The 19,917-nt window shown below is 51.9% G+C and overlaps 3 protein-coding genes across 4 annotated transcripts in view; 2 read left to right on the plus strand and 1 right to left on the minus strand.

Annotated features, from left to right (window-relative positions):
• Window positions 1-246: 246 nt before the first annotated feature.
• Window positions 247-1,364, plus strand: MMP24OS (MMP24 opposite strand). The gene is made up of 2 exons (XM_042931141.1): window positions 247-322; window positions 407-1,364. The coding sequence occupies exon 2, from the start codon at window positions 410-412 to the stop codon at window positions 581-583; it is 174 nt and encodes a 57-aa protein (XP_042787075.1). The 5' UTR covers window positions 247-322; window positions 407-409; the 3' UTR covers window positions 584-1,364.
• The window catches only part of LOC122215621 (ER degradation-enhancing alpha-mannosidase-like protein 2), a 128,030-nt gene continuing 108,950 nt past the window's right edge, over window positions 838-19,917 (plus strand). Inside the window, exons 1-3 of the mRNA XM_042931137.1 lie at window positions 838-922; window positions 6,277-6,416; window positions 16,540-16,652. The gene's annotated coding sequence lies outside the window, so the exon portion shown is untranslated. The remainder of the gene's footprint in view (window positions 923-6,276; window positions 6,417-16,539; window positions 16,653-19,917) is intronic.
• MMP24 (matrix metallopeptidase 24) overlaps window positions 1,325-19,917 on the minus strand; it is a 33,322-nt gene continuing 14,729 nt past the window's right edge. For both annotated transcript variants that reach the window (XM_042931138.1, XM_042931139.1), the window contains exons 5-9: window positions 12,926-13,087; window positions 10,928-11,142; window positions 8,310-8,448; window positions 6,581-6,847; window positions 1,325-3,982 (exon numbers count right to left, since the gene is read on the minus strand). In XM_042931138.1, the coding sequence (XP_042787072.1) occupies window positions 3,645-3,982; window positions 6,581-6,847; window positions 8,310-8,448; window positions 10,928-11,142; window positions 12,926-13,087 (1,121 nt within the window). In that variant the 3' untranslated portion in view covers window positions 1,325-3,644. The remainder of the gene's footprint in view (window positions 3,983-6,580; window positions 6,848-8,309; window positions 8,449-10,927; window positions 11,143-12,925; window positions 13,088-19,917) is intronic.

Below are 19,917 nucleotides of genomic sequence, written 5' to 3' on the forward strand. Positions count from 1 at the left end.
TGCTCAGAAAACTGGCAGGCGCCCTCCCTTAGCTACAGTGCCTGTGGAGCCAGGAAGCGTCTGGATGAGTCCTTTGTGGCTTGCTGGGGCGGCTCCTTCAGTCTCCTGCTGTGTGCGGGGCGGGGCCCCGGGATGTTGGAGCGGCATTGGCCAGTTACTGGTGGGTGGGGTCGGGTCCGCAACCCCGCAGCAGCGGCTAGGGGGCGGGGCCTGCGTGCGGTGAGGTCACGACGCCGGCTCCTCCCAGCGCAAGTACGCAGGCCAGCGGAGTGCAGTCGCCGGCTCTGGGACCTTGGAGACCCGTGGCTCTCTGGCTCTCGCGGTGAGAGATGAGGGTCGGGCTGGGGCGTGGCGGGACGGCCGGGTCGCGTGCAGCTGACCCGCATCTAACGGCTTCTCTTTGCAGACGATGGGTGCTCGGCTGAGCGGCGGCCAGGGCGCCCCAGAGCCCGTGCAGGCCCAGCCCCAGCCCCAACCCCAACCCGGGGCGCCCGAGGCCCCTGAGCGGCCCCAGCCTGAACCCAGTCCCTGGGGGCCACTGGACGATGTGCGCTTCCTCATCACCTGCACCTCCTGGTACTGACTCGACACCCTCCGCAGTTACTGCCAGCTGCCAACTGTCGTTGTGCTGTTATGTTCCTCTCTTGTCGTCCTTTTCCATCCCCGGCGCCCAGGACAGGCTCGGAGAGTCGAGGAGATAGATCACGGAGGACTGGAAGGAGGTCTCGGCAGGGCCTCTTCGGCAGCCTCACCATGGGGCACCGGCTCGCCTCTAGTTCCTTCCGAATTTGTTCGCTTCTTAGCCTGCACCCAAACCAGCTTAAACCTTCGTGCTCACCCCCACCCTACAGCTTCTCCAGCCGTCTGGGTTCTGGGGCAGCCCTCCCTGGCCCTGGCTTCCAGAACCAGGCCAGGACTCCTGGTAAGACCCCAAGACTGCTGACCTCACCTCCTCTCATCTGTTCCTTATTGCTAAGAACCGGGCTGTTGGCTTTTGTCCCTGGTTATGGCACCATGTGCCTTGGCTTCGGAGAAGACCTTGCCACAGTGACCCTCCCTGTACTTCTCCTAGGGGGGCTTGCTCTGCCAATCCTGGATCCCAGTGAGGCATTATCAGGTTGTGTGCCAGGAACCCCAGTAACACTAGGCCTCTGGGGCCAGCCTTTTTGAGAGAGGGGACATTTGATTGCTGGGCTGGTAGATGAGATGCATGGGACAGTTCCCAGATACCCCAAAGCACCCTGTTCCCCCTCTCCCAGAAGTTTCTTAAGGCCACTCCCAGAACCTGATCCTTGTTCCTATATCCCAAGAAAACAACACACTCTGTATTTTTGTTTTATTTAGAAATGATTTAAAAAACATTATACAAAGGCTGATCAGTTTAAAATGTGACCGACACTGAAATGCTGTGATATTCCCCGGGCCGAGGGGAAGCTGGGCTCTGGGGTCCCCAGTGCAGTGCCCCTTTGTCTGTCTGCCCTGTCCTGGGGTGATGGGCAAACAGATGACCACAAGACAGGAGAATCCGAGATTGGAAGCCTCCAGGCTGAGCCCTCTCTGGGCCTGGCCCTGCATCCCTCACATCTGCAGCCTGAGCTGCCTGCCTCCATCTCCTGCTCTTTCTCAGCTGGCCTTGGTAGTACCAGGAGCCAATGGGGAGCCTGGGGAGCCTAGAGCTTTCAAAAAGAGAGAGCACCAACCTGAGGAGTGGAGAGGGACCGGGAAGGGGAGAAGGGAGGCCAGGAAAAGATGGATAAAAGAGACACTTCTGATCTCATCTTGGACCCTAGAGGGGTCCATAGGTGGGGACCCAAGGCCCAGCCAGCCCACCCGATGGCCTGGGCAAGAAACAATCTCTCTGTGCTTCATTTGAGGGCACGGTGAGAGTTACCCTAGGCTTCCCAGGGCCTACACGAGTTTCATGTGAGTGGACAGGTATGAGCTAATAAAGTGCTTTGCAAAGTATAAAACACTATACAAACCTATGAATCACTAATATCTCTGCAGTTGTTCCCCACCCACCCCAGGGAGCCCGCCCTTGGTCAAAATGAGAAAAGACAGAAGGATGATGCCTGGGAACATAGTGGACCCACATAGGTGCCTCTGGGACAAGAGAGATTTTGCTCAAGACAGCTCCCAGGGCAATAGTAGTCCCTGTCTGCTACAGGTTAAGCCAACCCAAAGCCCAGAGGACACAGGGTAGGGGCGAGGCCCATGCAGGCCCAGAGGGCCAGAGTGGCATCGGAGACTCTGCCAGCACCCTGAAGATGTACCACCTTTTGGCTTTGGCAGAGAGCCAGTGGGCATCACTGAACCCATTAGTCTTGCCTAGGGCTCTTCAGTGACAAACAGGGCTGCCTCCACTGGGTTGGAGTGAGGCAAGCTGAGCCCTAGGAATTCCAGAGACTGTGAAGGATGGGCCCCTAGGATTGGGACTGCAATGCAGGCAGATGGGCCCAGTGAGCAGGGTTAGCAAGGGCCAAGCTTGTATAAACACTGCTTCCAAGCTGAGAGATTGAGTTGGCCTCAGGGTAACTGGGGGTGTGGGCTCTGAACACTTGAGAAGGCTGCCCTGGGCCCATTACCCCCAAAGCCATGAGAATGTTGGCCTGGAGCCATTTCTGCCTCACCTAGCTAGTCAGGCTGAGCCCTAGGCCATAAGCAACAGGGCTGGGGACTGGGAGAATGGGGAGAGGGACAGAGAAGTGGAGGATAGTCAGAACTCAGATCAGCCTCCAGAGGTGGGATCAGCTCCTGCCCCAGACCTTTAGCCTCATGAGCAGGTCCAGCTCCTGGGGTGTCTAGGCGCTAGAGTGGCCTTAGCAGCACCTTGGTCCTTGTCTCCTGGGGAAGGGCCGGCCACGCTGGCCTCATCGCCAAGATAGTCACCTCTAATTCACCTAACGCCTCAAACAGCCTTTGCAGAATGGGACTTTTAAAACAGTAGTAACAGGACATTTAAATATTCACGACGTGACAGCTGGGTCCTTGTCAGACCCCGCTGGGCCACAGCACTGCCTGCAACATGTGACCCTAAATCCTAGATCTCAAAGGAGACCCTGATGTGGAGCAGGTTTCCTGAGGGATCTGCTGTATGCCAGCAGCGGAAACCCGGGCTTGTTGCCCGCCATGTTGGCAGCAGGGGTCTTGTAGCCTTGGAGGACAGTGGGGTGGGGGCAGGGGGACATCTGACCAGCAGGTGTTGGCAAAGGGGGACCAGGATTGGTGGCATCTCCCAGAGGGGGCTGAGAGTGCTAGTGCTGGCTTCCACAGAAGGTGCTGGGTCCAGCCAGGAACAGAGCTGTGGTGCCTCATTGATAACCACAGGATGCAGTGACCACAGGGCCTCCTCCTGGCATGGTCCCTGCCTCCTGATGGGGCCTGGCCTATTCCCTTGCGTAGGGAGCAGTTCACCCAGGACAGAAGGCTGGCAACTGGCTGCCAGACACCCACCCTGGGGCACAGCCACCATCACTCCCTGCCTCATGCTCAGCCTAGGCCAATGTACCTACCACTTCAGCTGCACGACCCCTGGCCTAGGGCCCTTCTGGCCCCGGTGGGCAGTGGCCAGAGCTGCCCCTGAGACCCTGATGAGGAAGGGCCTGGCTGGCCAGACCGAGTGGACAGAGAGGGCTCTGGGCTGCTCACACCCACTCCTGGACTGGCCGCTTATAGTAGGTGACAGGCTGAGGGCCTGCCTTGTTCTTGAACTGGAAGATGGTGTAGACCAGCACCAGGATGCAGAGGGACAAGATGCAGGGGATGACCACAGCCACGGCATTCACAGAGCCTGGTACGTCATTGATGGTCACCATGATGTCCACATCGTCCTGGGGCAGCCGCCGCTCCTTCCGCCGTTCCACCTCCTTCTGGTTGCAGCCCATCCAGTCACGTAGGATGTTGCGTGGATAACCTGGCTCCACACTCAGTTTCTGGTTGTCAAACTTCCAGTAGTCCCGGCCCTTGTAGAAGTAGGTGTAATCTGCAGAAACATGGTCCAGCATCACTACTCCCAGGTACTGCCCTGCACCTGCTCTGGGCCAGAGTGAGAGGGCATAGGGTGCTGTGGCAGTGTGGAAGAAGGACGCCTCTCCCACCCTGGCGTCCCAGAGGAGCTTTGAAGGAGGGGTGGGTATATGAAGTGGTGGGAGCAGCGTGTTGGATCGCTTGCAGGTGGGGGGAGGGCAGTGTGTAGCACACTCTGCCGACAGTGTGACAGGGTCTCGGAGTGTGACCTGCACGGTTGCAAAGAGGTGTGCCCGGGACCTGGAGCAGCCTGGCCTGTCATCTCACAGGTGCCAGGAAGCCACTGAGGGGCTTTAAGTAGAATTGATAAGTTCAATTTGTGCCTCCCTACCTTATAACCCTCTCCTCCACCCTGCCCATATTGGTGAGATCAAGTTCCCAACTATGGCTTGGACAGCACTGCCTTCATAGCTCTAGAGCCTCAGTCTAGCTTCTGCTTGAAGCAAGGGAGGCAGGGAGCCAGGTTTCTCCTTTGGTTGACAGCGGACACCACCTCGTCACAGTTGTGGCTTTTCTTTGGCTTGAATCACAACACAGATGCTGGGGAAGTGATGCTGGGGACACTGCTGGGGAAGAGGCTAGAAAGAAAGGAGGTGGAGACTGGGGCACCTGGGTGGCTCAGTCAGTGAAGCATCTGACTCTTGGTTTCGGCTCTGGTCATCATCTCACAATTCATGAGTTTGAGCCCCTCATCGGGTTCTGTGCTGATAGCCTGGAGCCTGCTTGGGATTCTCTCTCTCTCCCTCTCTCTTTGCCCCTCCCCTACTCACACTGTCTCTATATCTCTCAAAATAAATAAACTTAGGGGCGCCTGGGTGGCGCAGTTGGTTGAGCGTCCGACTTCAGCCAGGTCACGATCTCGCGGTCCGTGAGTTCGAGCCCCGCGTCAGGCTCTGGGCTGATGGCTCGGAGCCTGGAGCCTGTTTCCGATTCTGTGTCTCCCTCTCTCTCTGCCCCTCCCCCGTTCATGCTCTGTCTCTCTCTCTGTCCCAAAAATAAAATTAAAAAACGTTGAAAAAAAAATTTAAAAAAAAAATAAAAAAAAATAAATAAACTTGAAGAAGAAGAAGAAGGAGGAGGAGGAGGAGGAGGAGGGGGAGGAGAAGGAGAAAGAGAAGGAGAAGGAGGGGGAGAAGGAGGAGAAGAAGAAGAAGAAAAAGAAGGAGGAGGAGGGGGGGAGGAGGAGGAGAAGGAGAAGGAGAAAGGAGGTGGAGGGGCTGGGCAGCCACACCAGGCTCCCAGCAACAGCCTTCATGGCCCAGACAGTGTACAGACAGCAAAGCAACTCAGACTCTCCTATTGGTTGGCTCCCCACTCTGGGACTTTCATTGGCCAAAGTCCTTGATGTCACTTGTCTCTGAGGCTCCCAGAAAGCAAGACCATGTGTGTAAAGCATCAGGTACACAGGAGAGCCATCAGTAGCAGCTCTTCCCCCAAGACTTTTGGCTTTCTTACCAGTGACATCTCCTTAGAGAGCCCTTCCTGACGAACCCTCTCTAACAGGCCCTCCCCAGCACCCCCACCCCCACCCCCACCATAGCTCTTCGGCTGCATTTCTTTCCCTTAGAGCATTTGCTGCCACCTTAGTTGTTTTGTGCCTCTAGAATGGGAGCCAGGGATGCAATGCAAGTCTTATTCTCTGCTCCTTCCCCAGCTCTCCCACAAAACTTGGCTCTCAGTAATTATTGTGGAGAGAATGGATGACACCTGTCATTCTACATAAACTAAAACACACCAACAAGATGATGATGATGATGATGATGATGATGATGATGATGATGATGATAGCAGCTAAGTCTCACATGGCATGGATCATGTGCTAGGCATTGGTCTAAGTGCTCTACTTAATTGACCTTATTCTTACAAATCCCAATGAGGTAGGTACCATTATTATCCCCATCTGATAGATGAAGACATAGAAAACTTAAATGGTTTGCTCAAACTCATAGTAAGTGGTGGAGGCGGGATGTGAAGTCAGCCAGCCTCCAGAGTCTGTATTTTTGACCAGATCACGGGAAATGTATTTAACAAACATTCATGGATTCCTGCACCTGGCAACACCCAGCCCCTCTTCTTGAGAAGCTTCTAGTCTGCTGGGAAGCTCCCAGCCTGGCCTCCAGGAGGAGCTTAGAAAATGTCTCATAAATAAAAAAGGCTTCTCTTTCCATCTTCCTGCCCTCAAGCCTTGTTTAAAAAAAAAAAAAAAAAAAGGCACCTTTGAAAGCACCTGTATCCATCATTGCTTTTCAGATTTGATAACTCGAGGAAGCCCTAGAGTACATCTGAGGTCCACTATTTGAGAAATGCTGTCTGAAAGAGTGAAGTCAGTCTATGAAAACATCTCTCAAATGTGAGTCATCTCTGCAGATGAGAGCCTGGCTCGGTAGCTGGTAAGAGAATTAATTTACTGTGTGAACATGGGTAGATGTGAGGCAGTTGTCCTTACCATTAGACACCGTTTCTCAAACTTGGATACCCTGAGAGTATGCCCATGGGCCCTGTTGGGACCTACATAAAATTGGGCTACTCCCCACCCAGCCAGGCCCTTACGTACATCCTTCCTTGCTGATGAAGGCCCCCTGGGGAGCCTGTGGGATGCCCTTCCACACAGTGATGGGCTTGGGGTAGCCAGGGTCCGTGGCCCGCCGCTCCTCGCTGTAGCGCCAGTACCGTTCGCCTTTGAAAAAGTAGGTCTTGCCCACAGGTTCCCAGCGCAGAGCTGTGTCAATGCCTTCTCGGGGCAGACAGCTCCCCAGCTCCCCCAGGCTGTGGGGGTACCCAGGCTCCACCGTCACCTCCTTAAATACCCAGTACTTGTCACCTGTAGCCAAGAGAAACCCAGGATCAGCCTTTCCCAGTCACTCAATGCCAGAGGTTGTGGCTGGTGCCACTTGTCCATCTTTTGCTAGGACTGAAGTCATTCACAGAGCCACAGTGTCGGGGGAAACAGTGCAAGGCCTGCTTGACAGCCTCTCAGGGAGACTGAGGCTCCCTGGCCCTGGCAGAGCATGGGGGCAAGAAGCCAGAAGCCAGTCACTGCAGATCTTGGGCAACCGGCCCCATGCTGCCCAGCCTCCGTGCCGCACCCTCTGTTCGTTCATGTGAATTGCTCCTCAACTCTCTCTCAGGCGTCCTCAGCCACTCCTGTGGCTTTGCATGCCTTAGTACTCCCCACCTTCCACCAGTGACACCCAACTCTGAGGGCTCACAGACACTCCCACTGGACCTGAGCCCCAGACCCAGGAGCCCTGACCCAGTGTACACCAGCCTCTGGGCATTTCCAGGTCTGCTTTCTGGAATTCGTCACTACCTCCACAGTGTGCTCCCTCCCTCCTCACCTTTCTGCCCCCGGTTCCCCAGCAAGAAACCTGGCATCACTTTTGACCCTCTCTTTCCTTCTCCCCTCCATGTTCAGCCTCTCAGGAAGCCTTTTGCATCTTTTAGCTGTCCATTTCTGGCCTCACTGGTCCTCCCTGGTGTGGGCCTTGTTGACTTGCTCCCTCCCCTCCAGCGACCGACTCAGAAATGGCCTCCCCACCTCTGCTCTATTGGATTGCTGCCTGCCCTCTGGCTCTCTGCTGCTCACAAACACCCAGTGGACACCAGTGTTTCTCTAATGGGTCAAGACTGCATTCTGGCCTGGCAACCAAGGCTCCTTAGGACTCTCCCTCACTCTCCTTTCTAGGCCACTGCTCACCGCTCTCCAAGGTGGGCCTCCATGGCTGTCCAGTGGGTCTTCTAAGCTTTTCCAATGTACATGCATATCCCCACACTACTCTATTACCCATGCTGTCCCTTCCTCTTGGACTGCCTTCCTCACTTCTCACTAATTACCTGTATCTTACCCTTCTGAGGCTGGGCCCATCTCAAGATAATTGAAGCGAAGCAACCCAGCCCTGGGTGGGCATGCCATACATGCTAGCTCCCCCTGGCTCCTTCCCTGACCTCTCCAGCCAGTGTGACCTCCTCCCAACCAACTCTTAGAGAACTGATGGGATGGCCTTCCATGGAGCACTGTGCCTGGACGCGGGTGAGCCTTGTCGTCCCACCAACCTGGGAACATACAGACCCTCAACAATTACTTCATGACTTGATTCCCCTGGACTGTGCTTGGCCTGCCTGCAGGGATTAGTCCTGTCAGAAGTCAGTGTCTCTGTTAGGGCTAGAGGGGCTCTTGGAGGGCATCTGCTTCTCACCCCGCCTCTTCCAGTGTACAGATGGGGAAAGGGGGTCCCAGAAAGGGCAGGGAACTGTCACAGTTCTCTTAGCGCAGGCTATATTACCTTTGAAGAAGACAAATCTTCCATCAGCCCTTTCATAGGCTGCATCTATGCGGGCAGGCAGGCCCTTCCAGAACTGCTCAATCTGCATGGGGTAGCCCTCTTGTACCCGGTTATTGCGCAGGCGCCAGAACCAGCGATCCTGTGGGGTAAGGGGAGGAGAGAGAAGCATGGCAGGCCCTGCCTTAACTTAGGATCTCAGCCTTGGGGCTCAAGCCCAAATAACCCAAAAGCTTCCCCTGGGCCCAGCCTTGCAACCCTCCGTGATGTCTGTCTATCACATCTAGCTTCCAATGCCCTGTGAGGAAGACAGGATGCCCATTAACTCTCTTCATATAAGCCTCCTGAAGGTTCTTGCTGTCCAAGGGGCTATGAGACAGACAGCAGACTGGCCTGGTGCAGGGATGAGGTGGGGAGGAGCTGGAAGGGATGGTGCCAGGGGCCTGTAGTGGCCACATGAGGGCAGCAGAGAGTCACTGACATCAGTGGGCCACTCACAAGGCTGGCCACTGAGCCTGGGCAGAGTGCCCTCCTCACCCTCTGGCTCCATCCAGCAGGGCGAGGACCCTGGGAAGCAAGCTGTGGGAATCCCTCAAGACCTGGGTGTGAATTTCCTTCACTTAGCACTGCATGACCGTGGGCACAGTACTGCAAGCACCTCACCTACAAATGGGGGTAATGTTGGGGATCAGAGGAGAGGTAATAGGTAAAGTACCTAGAACAGCACAGGGCACATGGTTGATGTTAAATAAATGGCAGCTCAGTAGGTCAAGAATCTGATGAAAGCCCTCTTCTTCAAACTAGTGTCTTGTGGCAGTACAGCCCTTGGCTGGTGGGCAATCTGCAAGGCCTGTAACCTACCAGGACCCTCAGTGTGAATGGGGATGATAAAAGGGGCACCTGGATGGCTCAGTCGTTTGAGCATCTGACTCTTGATTTGACTTAGGTCATGATCCCAGGGTCATGGAACCGAGTCCCACATGGGGCTCCATGCTGAGCGTAGAGCCTGCTTGGGGTTCTCACTCTCCCTCTGCCCCTTTCCCCTGCTCATGTGCTCTCTCTCTCTCTCTCTCTCAAATTAAAAAACTAAAATAAAATAAATGGAGATGATAAAACCCAGACTTGCCTAGGAACCGTTGAGTGGGGGGATCAGAATGAATGTGATTTGTAAAAGATGGTACAAAAACTAGAAACGTTTTTTTCAAGGTGTTTTACAAAGCACTTTCATGTTGTTTTTAAAACTTTAGTTTGACTTGCACAAGTCTATGAAGTAGATTTGATATATACAGAGTCTTTTTTTTTTTTTGAAAGTGAGAGACAGAGACAGACCACGAACAGGGGAGGGACAGAGAGAGAGGGATACACAGAATCCGAAGCAGGCTCCAGGCTCTGTGCTATAAGCCTGATGCCGGACTCGAACCCACGAGCCACAAGACCATGACCTGAGCCAAAGTTGGATGCTTAACCAACTGAGCCACCCAGGCGTCCCAAGATATACAGAATCTTAAGTAAGGCCAGTGACTTTCCTAGAGCCACTCTGAGAGGCAGGATCAGTGCTGACCTGTGTCACCTGATTCTTGCTCAGTCCTCAAAGCTTGCTGGGAGAGCTCCCTGAGGGGAATGGAGCAGCCCCGCACAGCCACCCAGTGTGATGGAGACACCCTGACCAGACCCCTTTCCGTGGAGGGCTTGTTGCCCTGGCGGCCCGCAATGTGGTCAGCAGGCTGTTTTCAACTGCAGGCCTCTCTGGGGATGGCCTCGGCTTCAGCAAGCTCCCCCAAGGTCATGCCCCTTCTCATCCGATGACTGAATGAAGCAGGAGGTACAAAGTGCTAGCTATTTGGGGCCCCATGTGGGATGACTCTGATGGGCCATGCTAGCTATAGAACTCCCTGTAGGGGTAGGCGACTCTGCAATGGTCCTAGTTGCTGCTTATATTCTCCTTCTGCCCAGTCTTACTTCCTTCCCTCCTACCCACAGATGTTGGTCCCAAAGGTACTTTTTAATCAAAATCCTGCATTCTCAACACTGTCTCAGAGTCCACTTCCCTGGTAACCCAACCTGTAGCATACCAACCAAACGTGCTGCCACCCAGTCAGCCCGTGGCTAATGTGATAGGACCAGGACAAGTGACAAGATGTAGCCTGGCCAGCTTTCTATCAGGCATCCCTCAGTCCCAGCTTCTCAGCCCTGGCAGGATCTGGCGACAGACTCTGCCATCGCCATGTCAGCCCCTACTCCAAGCTGCTATCTTCATGGCCATGCACTCATTTAGTCTTCATACACCCTTCATTAAGGGAATGACCCCGCTTTCAGATGGAGAAACTGAGGTCCAGAGAAGGGAGATGACTTGCTCAAAGTCGCTGACCAGCAGGTCTCCAGCACTTTCCCCCAGCATTAACCCCTGGGAAGGTATAAGATCACCAGTCTACCCACCTCCTCTTAGAAACAAGTCAATTCACCCGGCAGCACCAGAAAGGGACCCCAAGTCCTGGCCACTGGGCCAACTCCTGTCCAGGCCCAAAGCGGGCCTAATCCCAGAGCAGCAGCCTTCTCCTGCTCCACAGAGGGGGAGCAAGTGGGAGAGGACCATCTGGGTGTCACCAGTTGACTGGCCCTACCTTAAACACAAACATCTCGCCTCGGAAGAGTGCCACTGTGTTGAAGTTGCCATCACAGATGTTGGGTTTGGCGCCCGGTGTGGACGGCCGGTCCCCGAGGGGCGGCCGAGGTGGCCTGGGCTGGCGCTCATGTTTCCTCTCACTTGGTGAGTGGATCCTGCGGACGGGGAGCGTGGGGAGGGGTCTGGTGGGCTCCAGGGGCTCAGCTGGGGGTCCTGCAGAGAGGGGCTGTATCTTAGACAGGGTCAGCCATTCCCTGCCTCCCGCTGTCATTGCTTCATCATCACCCTGGCAGCTGAGGTCTGTCACCCTCCAGCCTCCTGTTCCCTCTCCCACTTTTTACTTCCCAATCTTTGAGAAAACAGATGAAAATAGTCATTAAATGGGAACTCTCATCTTTCCACCCCCGAATCTGATATCTTCTCTTCTTCTCTCCTGTTATAAGAGAGAACATGTCCTTTCTTGGGCTCAGTGTCCCATACCATCATTCTCTGCTCCCTCTACACATGCCAGCCTCACTTTCTCCCCTTCATTCCTTATCCCACTCCAGGACAGCCTCTGCCCTGTCACCTACTGAAGCTGCTCTGTCAAGATCTCCAATGACCTTCATGTTGCCAAACCCCAGGGTTACCGACTCAAACTTTGATGTGCATATCAAGATCCAGGGATCTTAATAAAATGGGGATTATGACTCAGAGGGTCTGGGCGGGGGGAGGGGGGGTGGCTTGCGATTCTGCATTTCTTCAGGCTGTTAGGTGATGCCAGTGTTCCTGGTCTGAGGCCCACACTTTGAGTAGCAAGATCATAGGAGCACTTTTCCAGGCTCCTGTTCTGTCTTGGTTTTCCTTCTACTTTATGGGCTGTTCCTTCTCCACTTCCTTTGCTGGCAGCCTTTCCTCACCCACCCTACCCTAAAGGTTGGAGTGCTCCTGGGTGTTCTCTCTATTTTTGTCCCTATGTCAGTTTTCTCCCTTGGGTTGCATATTAGGGTCACTGGGAGAGCTTTTAAAACTCATGATGCTCAGAAGACAGCCCAGACCAAAGAGAAGCCAATCTCTGACAATGAGAGCATTTTTAAAATGGAAATTCCAAGGTAATTCCAATGAGTCCCCTAGTCACAGATCACTACCTTAAGTGATCTTGATTCCCTGTAGAGAGGGGAGTGGGGAGGTGCCCAGGTTCATGGCTTTAAAGACCCTCTATGTTGGAGCTGTCCAGTAGGATGTTCTGTGATGACAGAAATGTTCTATATTAGCACTGTCCAATACAGTAGCCTCCAGCCATTTGTGGCTGTTGAGCACTTGAAATGCGTGACTAGTTGTTAGTGTGACAGAGGAACTGAAATTTTAATTTTATTTAATTCTAATTAATATAAATTCAAATTTCAATAGTCACATGTGGCCAGTGGCTATAGATTGGACACCTAAGATTCCAAATCAATATCCCAGCCCAGCTCTCTGAGCAACAGACTGGTAAATCCTATTGCCCCACAATTAGAAAAGCCAGAAATCTTGGTGTTGTCCTTGACCCTCACCCCCATGTTGGATCTATCAGCAAATCCTGTCCATTCTACTTTCAAAACACCTTGGTCCCTACCTCCCCTGTCCAGTCCTCCACTGCCTCACTTATGGAGATCCCGCCCATCCTCCGGGGTTCTGGTTGGGGCCATCTGCTCTCTGAGGTCATCAAGGCCTCCAGAAGGGGCCCTCCTCCTGTGCGTCATAGCCCAGGGGCTGAGGCGGCCTGGGCTATGCTGACATACATTTGCTCAAGCACACTGGTCTTCCCATCTCAACTGACTTGACCAAAACAAGACCTTTGCATTACCAGTGTGAACAGAGAACTGGGAGGGAGGCATGGTAGCAGGCCTTTTATATCTTATCAAAATATCAGCATAGCCTCTCCTTTTTTCTTGCTTAAGAAAACAACCCACTCAGGCAGCTAGTCACAGCCCAGCCCTTAAGAAGGAGCAGCAGCCCCCTCTCCCCTGCCACACACCGTAGATCTTCTGGATGCCCTGGAGATCATCCTGAGGCAGTTTGAAGTTGTGTGTCTCCATGTACTGGTAGAAGGGCGCCATGATGGCGCTGGGGTCGTTGGAGTGCTCCAGTCCTAGCGCATGGCCCAGCTCGTGCACAGCCACCAGGAAGAGGTCATTCCCTGTGGAGAGGGGAGTGGGGAGGTGCCCAGGGCACCCACTTAGGTATCAGTCGACCCATTGCTTCAGCCAACACTGAGCATAGGCTTTGTGCCAGACCCTGTGCTGGAGAAATCATACACAGTCCTGCCTTTCAGAACTCTCGGTATAGTGGGGGGATTTGGAGAGAGAAACAAAATAAGTGAGATTAATGTTCCAGGTGCTTTAATAGAAGTCTGTAAGGGTGGAGTGAGGATTCTGAGAAGGGAGGAGTGATTTAAACTTGAAGGAAGATGTGCAGGGAAAGCTTCATAATGGTGAAGTTTACCTCAAGTCTTGAAAGATAAGAAGTTAGTCAGGAGAATGGATTCAGAGGGTAGGAGAGGGAGGGGTGGGGGTGGCATTCCTGACAGAGGGAACGCTAAAAACAAGATCCAGGGACAAGCAGGCTCATTCCACTTGGCTCTGGAACAAAGCAGGAGGGGAGGGCAGAGAGAGATGAGGTCAGCCAGGCTGGCAAGTGGGGTTCTGTGATGCCACGCAAAGGAATTTGGATTGGCTTCTTGGCCAGTGGGGGGTTTAGGGCAGGAGTGGGGGTGGTGACATGATGAGTCACTCTGGCTGCTCCGCGCTGAGGAGGGCTGAGAGGGGAAGGAGACCAGAAGCAGGGCTTCCGTGCGCTTTTGGGAAGAAGGTAGAAGGGTCTGGGTGAGAGATGAAAAGGGCAAAGCCAGGGCAGGGAGTACGACGAGCAGAGGGGAGGTCTGGGGGTGGCAGGCTGGCAGTCAGTGTCAGGAGGTCCAGGGGCAGGCAGGGCCCTGATCGTGAGGGCGGCTCTCAGTCCAGCAAGACCTTAGTTCTGAAAGAACTGAACCTCGGCCAAGATCAAGGCAGGGACTCAAATGCGAGTGAAAACAACAAAGTCCAGGTGCCGAAAGTGGGACACGGGATCCCGAGCGCGAAGCTGAGGCAGCAACATGGCACAGTGGTCATGAGCGTGGGCCCCTGAGCCAGATAGACCTCCTTCGTTTCCAGCTTTGTGAACTTGGCCAGAAGGTCTACCTTCTAATCTTCAATATCTTCATTTGTAAAACGGGGAGATCGTACACCCTTCATAGGGTTATGTGAGGATTGGATGAGGTAATATGTGTGAAGGGTGTGGCACTGCACAGGAGCTGTTGTTACCAGACATCAGATGGAAGCTTGGTGCCTGGAACAAGTCCATCGACCAGAAAGGAAGCATAACGCCAGTGGGGTTCCAGCTACCAGATTTTCTTAAGCCAACTCCTCTGAACCTCTGGATTGGGCCTGGGACAGAGCAAGGCCTGACTTTGGGGGGATTAAGTAACCCCAGCTTTGGGAAAGAAACACAAGAGACAGGGAGTTGGGCAGGCTGTCATACTGATAGTCCTAACCTGTCTGTCCATTTGAAAACTCTTGCTTGCCTTGACCTTTGTCATTTGAGCTCTGCCTCTCATTGCCCTGCCCTAAGGCATGTTACAGCTCATTCCTGTCGGTTCCGAGCACAGGGGAGGCTACCAGGGACCCAGGAGGTGGTCAGGCGTCCTAGTGCCTACTTTGGCTCTGGTGTCACTGGCAAAGTTGCCCAGCCCAGCCCAACGGAGGGACCCATGAGAGTCAGATGGGACTGAGGATCGTCTCTGGCCATTTTGGCTACGGTCTCAGAAGAGAGAAGAGCCTTATGGGGCAGACCCCGACGCAAGCATGCCTGCCGCTCTGCTGACACCACCCGTGTCTTCAGCAAAATGGGGATGGGCAAGATCAGTGCAAGGTTGGCCAAGAGCCTGGGGCTGGCCTTCTGCTGGGGAAGGGCAAGCTGGCAGGAGGAGGCCAGGCCGCCCCCAGTTCCTTCCTCGGGTCCTGGTTCCTCTGGCACAGGGGAAGGGTGAGCTCATCTCTCAGCTCTATCCCAAACAAAGGCGGCTGCTAGAGCCAGCGGAAGGCAGCTCCGCTTCCTGGGGGCTGGTCCTGCCTAGCTCTGCCTCCTGGCCTATTCTTCCACCTTCACAAGCTGTTCGGGCCTCTCGTCTGCTGACCAGGCTCTTCCTCAGGGGGCATCCACAGGGATCTCCACTGGGAACCAGGGAGCAGCGCTCTGAGTACTTGGCAAGACTCTAAACCTTTGTCCTCAGCCTGTATCTGTTACTCTGTAGCCTCTGTGCCTGGGTCCCTGCAGAGAATAGGAGTAAGCCCTTGAAGGAAAAGGGACTGTGGGTTTATTCCAGGGACCAAAAAGCAGAAAAGAACTGGGGGAACTGGCATCCTGTTGCACAGAAGCCCAAGAGACCTGCTAAGTGGGGGCTGCTCTGGGGAGATGGAAGGACAGGGAAGGGCAGAAGAACTCCCTGGAGCTAGAGAGGGCAGAATGCTAGGAAGGCAGAAGGATGGAGAAGATCCCAGTGCTTAATAGGCGGGTGGCTGTTAGGGTCTTCACTCTCCAAGAGGGTGAGAAACAAGGAAGCAGAGTAGTCAGAAGTGCGGTCTGAGGGAGCCAGAAGGACATGAATCCCAGCTCTGCCATGTTGCAGCAGTGGGACGTTTTAAATCTCTTCTTCTGTAAAATGCAGGGAATAACGGTACCTGCATTCTAAGAATGGGGGTGAAATTAATGGGGCAAGGTAGGCAAAGTGCTCACATCTGCCTCCTGGCACAGAACTACAGATCACTATTAATTAGCAGGGTCACATTGAGGTATGTGAGGGGACCAGCATCCCCAATAGGGAGTGTTCCTGTGGGCTGGGAGCTCAAGTCCCAGCAGGGGCCTCCTAGCAGGTACCCAAAACTCTTACTCAACTATCTCTGCTTCATTTCCTTCCCGTGGAACCTCCATACTTGATCAGTCCTATCTCATCAAGCCCTCCAGCCCCCCAAAAGGCTATAACATTTCCTTTTGCCTCCATTCTTTTGCCAGTGCTGTCCCCTCTACCCAGAATAGCCTTACTCCTTCAGAGTTCAGCTCAGTGCCACATTTTCCAGAAAGACTTCCTTGATTTCCCCCACTGGCAGTGAGTGATTCCTCCTCTACCCTCCCAGCAGTTTATCTGAACCATCTTTATGGCACTGATCACTTTCCACCATACGTTACAGCCACCAGCACACTCTCTCTTCCGCTCCAGGGGTGTGAGCTCCTCGAGGGCAAGCTTTGTGCAGCCAGGATGGAACAGTGCCAAACATTCAGTATTTTTCCAGGTGTGGTTCTTGGACCACCTGCAGCATAACCACCTGGGGCGATTACTAAACATTCAGAGTCCTGGGTACATACCTGGCTCTGCCACTTACTATGTGAGTTTTTATAACCACATGGAACTTTACATTCCTCATCTGCTAAAGGGATATTATGATCCCTGCCTGGTCTAGCTCCCAGGGTCAGGGGAGAGTCACAGAAGTGATTGCAGAACTCTACTCTGTGAAGGGCTGGTCTCAATGACGCTTCCTGTCTTGTCACCTTTCTCAGGACTGGGCTTCCTTCTCATCAGAGCTTAGTGAACTCAGACATCACTGTTGGACTCCTTGAAAAGAGATGAGGACAGAAGGTGCCTGGAAGCAGCCCCTGAAACCAGCTGGAAGGTATGGTGGGCCAGACTGCCCTTCACACAGACTTCAATGACGTGGAGAATCAGGATCACCCTTACATCCTTATAATGCAGTGGTTCTCTAGGAGAGCCTTTTAAACACATAGGTGGAGGAGCTTCTGATTCAGGAGTTTTGGGTTAGGACTTAGGCAACATTTTGTGTTTTTTAAATTAAGTTCCCTCAAGTGAATTTTATAGTGATTGGCTCAGGCTGACACACCTGAGCCAAGCGCTCACCCTCAGCATCACTAACAGTGGGACAGCCTGTATCATACGTGCTTTCTAACGTGATGCAGAAGGGAGGACCCAACCGCTCCAGAAGCTCTTGCCAAAATGTGAATTAGTCAGGTCTATAGGACTAATTACCAATATTCAGGATATATGAGGAAGGGAGACGTGTTAAAAGTGAATCTGAATTTCATCAAGCCAAATGAGTGTACTGTGGACAAGTGACAGTTTTTTTCAACAAATATTGGCAGGGTTGGGGGTGGGGAAGCGAGCTGACTATTGTAAGTGAAAACAGCGTAAGAAACATGTCAACCATGCATGATGTGTGGATATTGTCTGGATCCTGATGCAAGCAAACAGCTGGAAGGGACATTTTTGAGGCGATTTTGGGAAATGAATACAAACAGGAATTGGATTTTAAGAAATTATTGTTAATTTTGTTGGGTTTGATAATGGTTTTGTGGTTGTGTTAAAAATAATCTATTTGGGGTGCCTGGGTGACTCAGTTGGCTGAGCGTCTAACTCTTGATTTTGGCTTAGGTCATGATCCCAGGGTTGTGGGATCAAGCCCTGTGTCAGGCTCCTCGCTGAGCATGGAGCCTGCTTAAGATTCTCTCTCTCTCTCTCTCTCTCTCTCTCTCTCTCTCTCTCTTTCTACCCTTCTCCCCTGCTTGTGCTCTCTGTCTCTCTAAAATATATAAAAATAATTTTTTGAAAGAAAATAATCTATGAGAAGATTTGAAGGAGTACATGCACCCTGATGTTTATAGCAGCACTATCAATAATAGCCAAACTATGGAAAGAGCCTAAGTATCCACCCACTGAAGAATGGATAAAGAAGATGTAGTGTGTATATGTGTGTGTGTGTGTGTGTGTGTGTGTACATATATGTATGTATGTGTATATATGTATGTATATACATGTATATATGTGTGTATGTATATATATGTATATATATGTGTATATATATGTATATATGTGTGTATGTATATATGTGTGTATACACACACACACACACACGCAGTGGAATATTACTCAGCCATCAAAGAGAATGAAATCTTGCCATTTGCAACAATGTGGATGGAGCTAGAGTATATTATGCTAAGCGAAATAAGTCAGTAAGAGAAAGACAAATACCATGTTTTCACTCATAGGTATAATTTAGGAAACAAAACAGATGAACATATGGGAAGGGGAAAAGAGAGAGAGAGAAGCAAACCATAAGAGACTCTTAATGATAGAGAACAAACTAAGGGTTGATGGAGGGAGATGGGCTAGATAGGTGATGGGCATTATGGAGGGCACTTGTGATGAGTACTGGGTGTTGTGTGTAAGTGATGAATCACTAAATTCTACTTCTGAAACCAATATTACACTGTATGTTAACTAACTAGAATTTAGATAAAAATTTGGAAGAAAAAAAATAATCTGTTAGGGCTATGTCCTAAAGTATTTACAGATGAAATGATATTGTGCCAAGGATTTTCTTTAAAATACATCAGCCAAAAAATACAAGTGGCAGGGGGAGAGTAAATGAAATAGCAGTGACATCATGTTGGTAATTGCTGAAGCAAGGGGATGGGTGCCTGGGGGTTCATATTATCATTTTCTCTTCTTTTGTGAGTTTGAAGTTTCCATAATGGAAATTTAGAAGAGAGAAGAGAGCCAATAAACACAAAGTTCCCAGGAGGCTCCATCCACTCCCTCAGTGAATTTATGTGGAAATTAAACGAGATAATATACAGGTGCTCCATAAATCTTGGTTCCTTTCATCTCCTTCCAGAAACCGTCCTAGGGCAACCTGCTGCATCAGGGGTCTATTGCCATAGTTAGGAACTACATCTGAACAGTTCATGCTCAGTTTTCCAGAGCATAGAAAAGTCCCAACTCTTGTCCAAAGAAGACATTGGCCATCTTGGACTCTCTATCAGAATTGGCAGATGTTCATTGGGATGGGATAGGACTGGGAGGATGCTGGGATTGTGCATATCCACAGGTCCCAGCTCCTTCCCACATGCACTCCCAGAAGTTCTTAGGACTTTGAGACTGGGCCCAAGGTCTCCAACAGCAAGGAGTGCTTTCGGGCAGTACAAACCTCAGAGCTGGGAAGGGGAGGGCCGTGTTGTTAAGAGTATCTTCCCAGTGCCTCCTCTGGCCAAGATTCCTTTAAGAATTCATTTGTCTCTATCAGGGCTATAACTAAAATCTTGCCAGCTAACAGTCCCTGGCACGTAACAGGGCTCAAAAATGTTAGTTTCTTTTCCTCGCACTTTATCAGCAAAGCCAGCCATTCGTTGACACCGATTCAAGAATAAGCATGGGAGAAAGAAGAGGTGTTCAGAAAGCCAGGAAACACATTCAGGACATAAGGAAAGGGATACCAGGGCAGAGGAAATGGAGCTGGATAGGAAAGGGGACCAACATTTGAAGAGGGCAAGGGACAAAGAGAAATGTGACAGTTTCATATCTTTGCAGAGGCTGAGCCTTGGCCAAAACACTTCCTGAACCATCCTTTCACAGATGAGCCAAGGATTGCCGATCCTTGATTCATGCATGCAATGATATGAAATGTTCTCAAGGAGGCTGCCCTCATCCAAAGACACCAGACTCAGCCTCTGAGGAGACAGGCCTATACGAGTGTGCTCTCAGCCTGAAGCATAGCCTAAGTAAAAGAATGCCCTGTGTTTCCCAAACTTGCCTACGCTTAAGAATCAGAATGTCCAGGGGTAGGGCTTGGGAATCTATATATATGACAAGAAACCCGGGTGATTCTTATGATCAGGCAAGTTAAGGAAACTCTGAGGATAAAGACAGTGTTTCTCAAGGGGGATGGAACACGTATATCAGAAGTGCCTGGAGAATTTATCACACCAAGTGCAGATTCCCAGGCCTGACCCCAGAATCAGAGAATCAGAATAGCAAGAGGTTAAGGGCCTAGAACCTGGCCCCTAACCTGGAATGTGCTTTTTTAAACATATATTTTTTTTAATTTTTAAAAATGTTTATTCATTTTTGAGAGAGAGAGAGAGAGA

The sequence above is a fragment of the Panthera leo genome, chromosome A3 (genome assembly GCF_018350215.1).
Source record: "Panthera leo isolate Ple1 chromosome A3, P.leo_Ple1_pat1.1, whole genome shotgun sequence".
NCBI lineage: Eukaryota > Metazoa > Chordata > Mammalia > Carnivora > Felidae > Panthera > Panthera leo.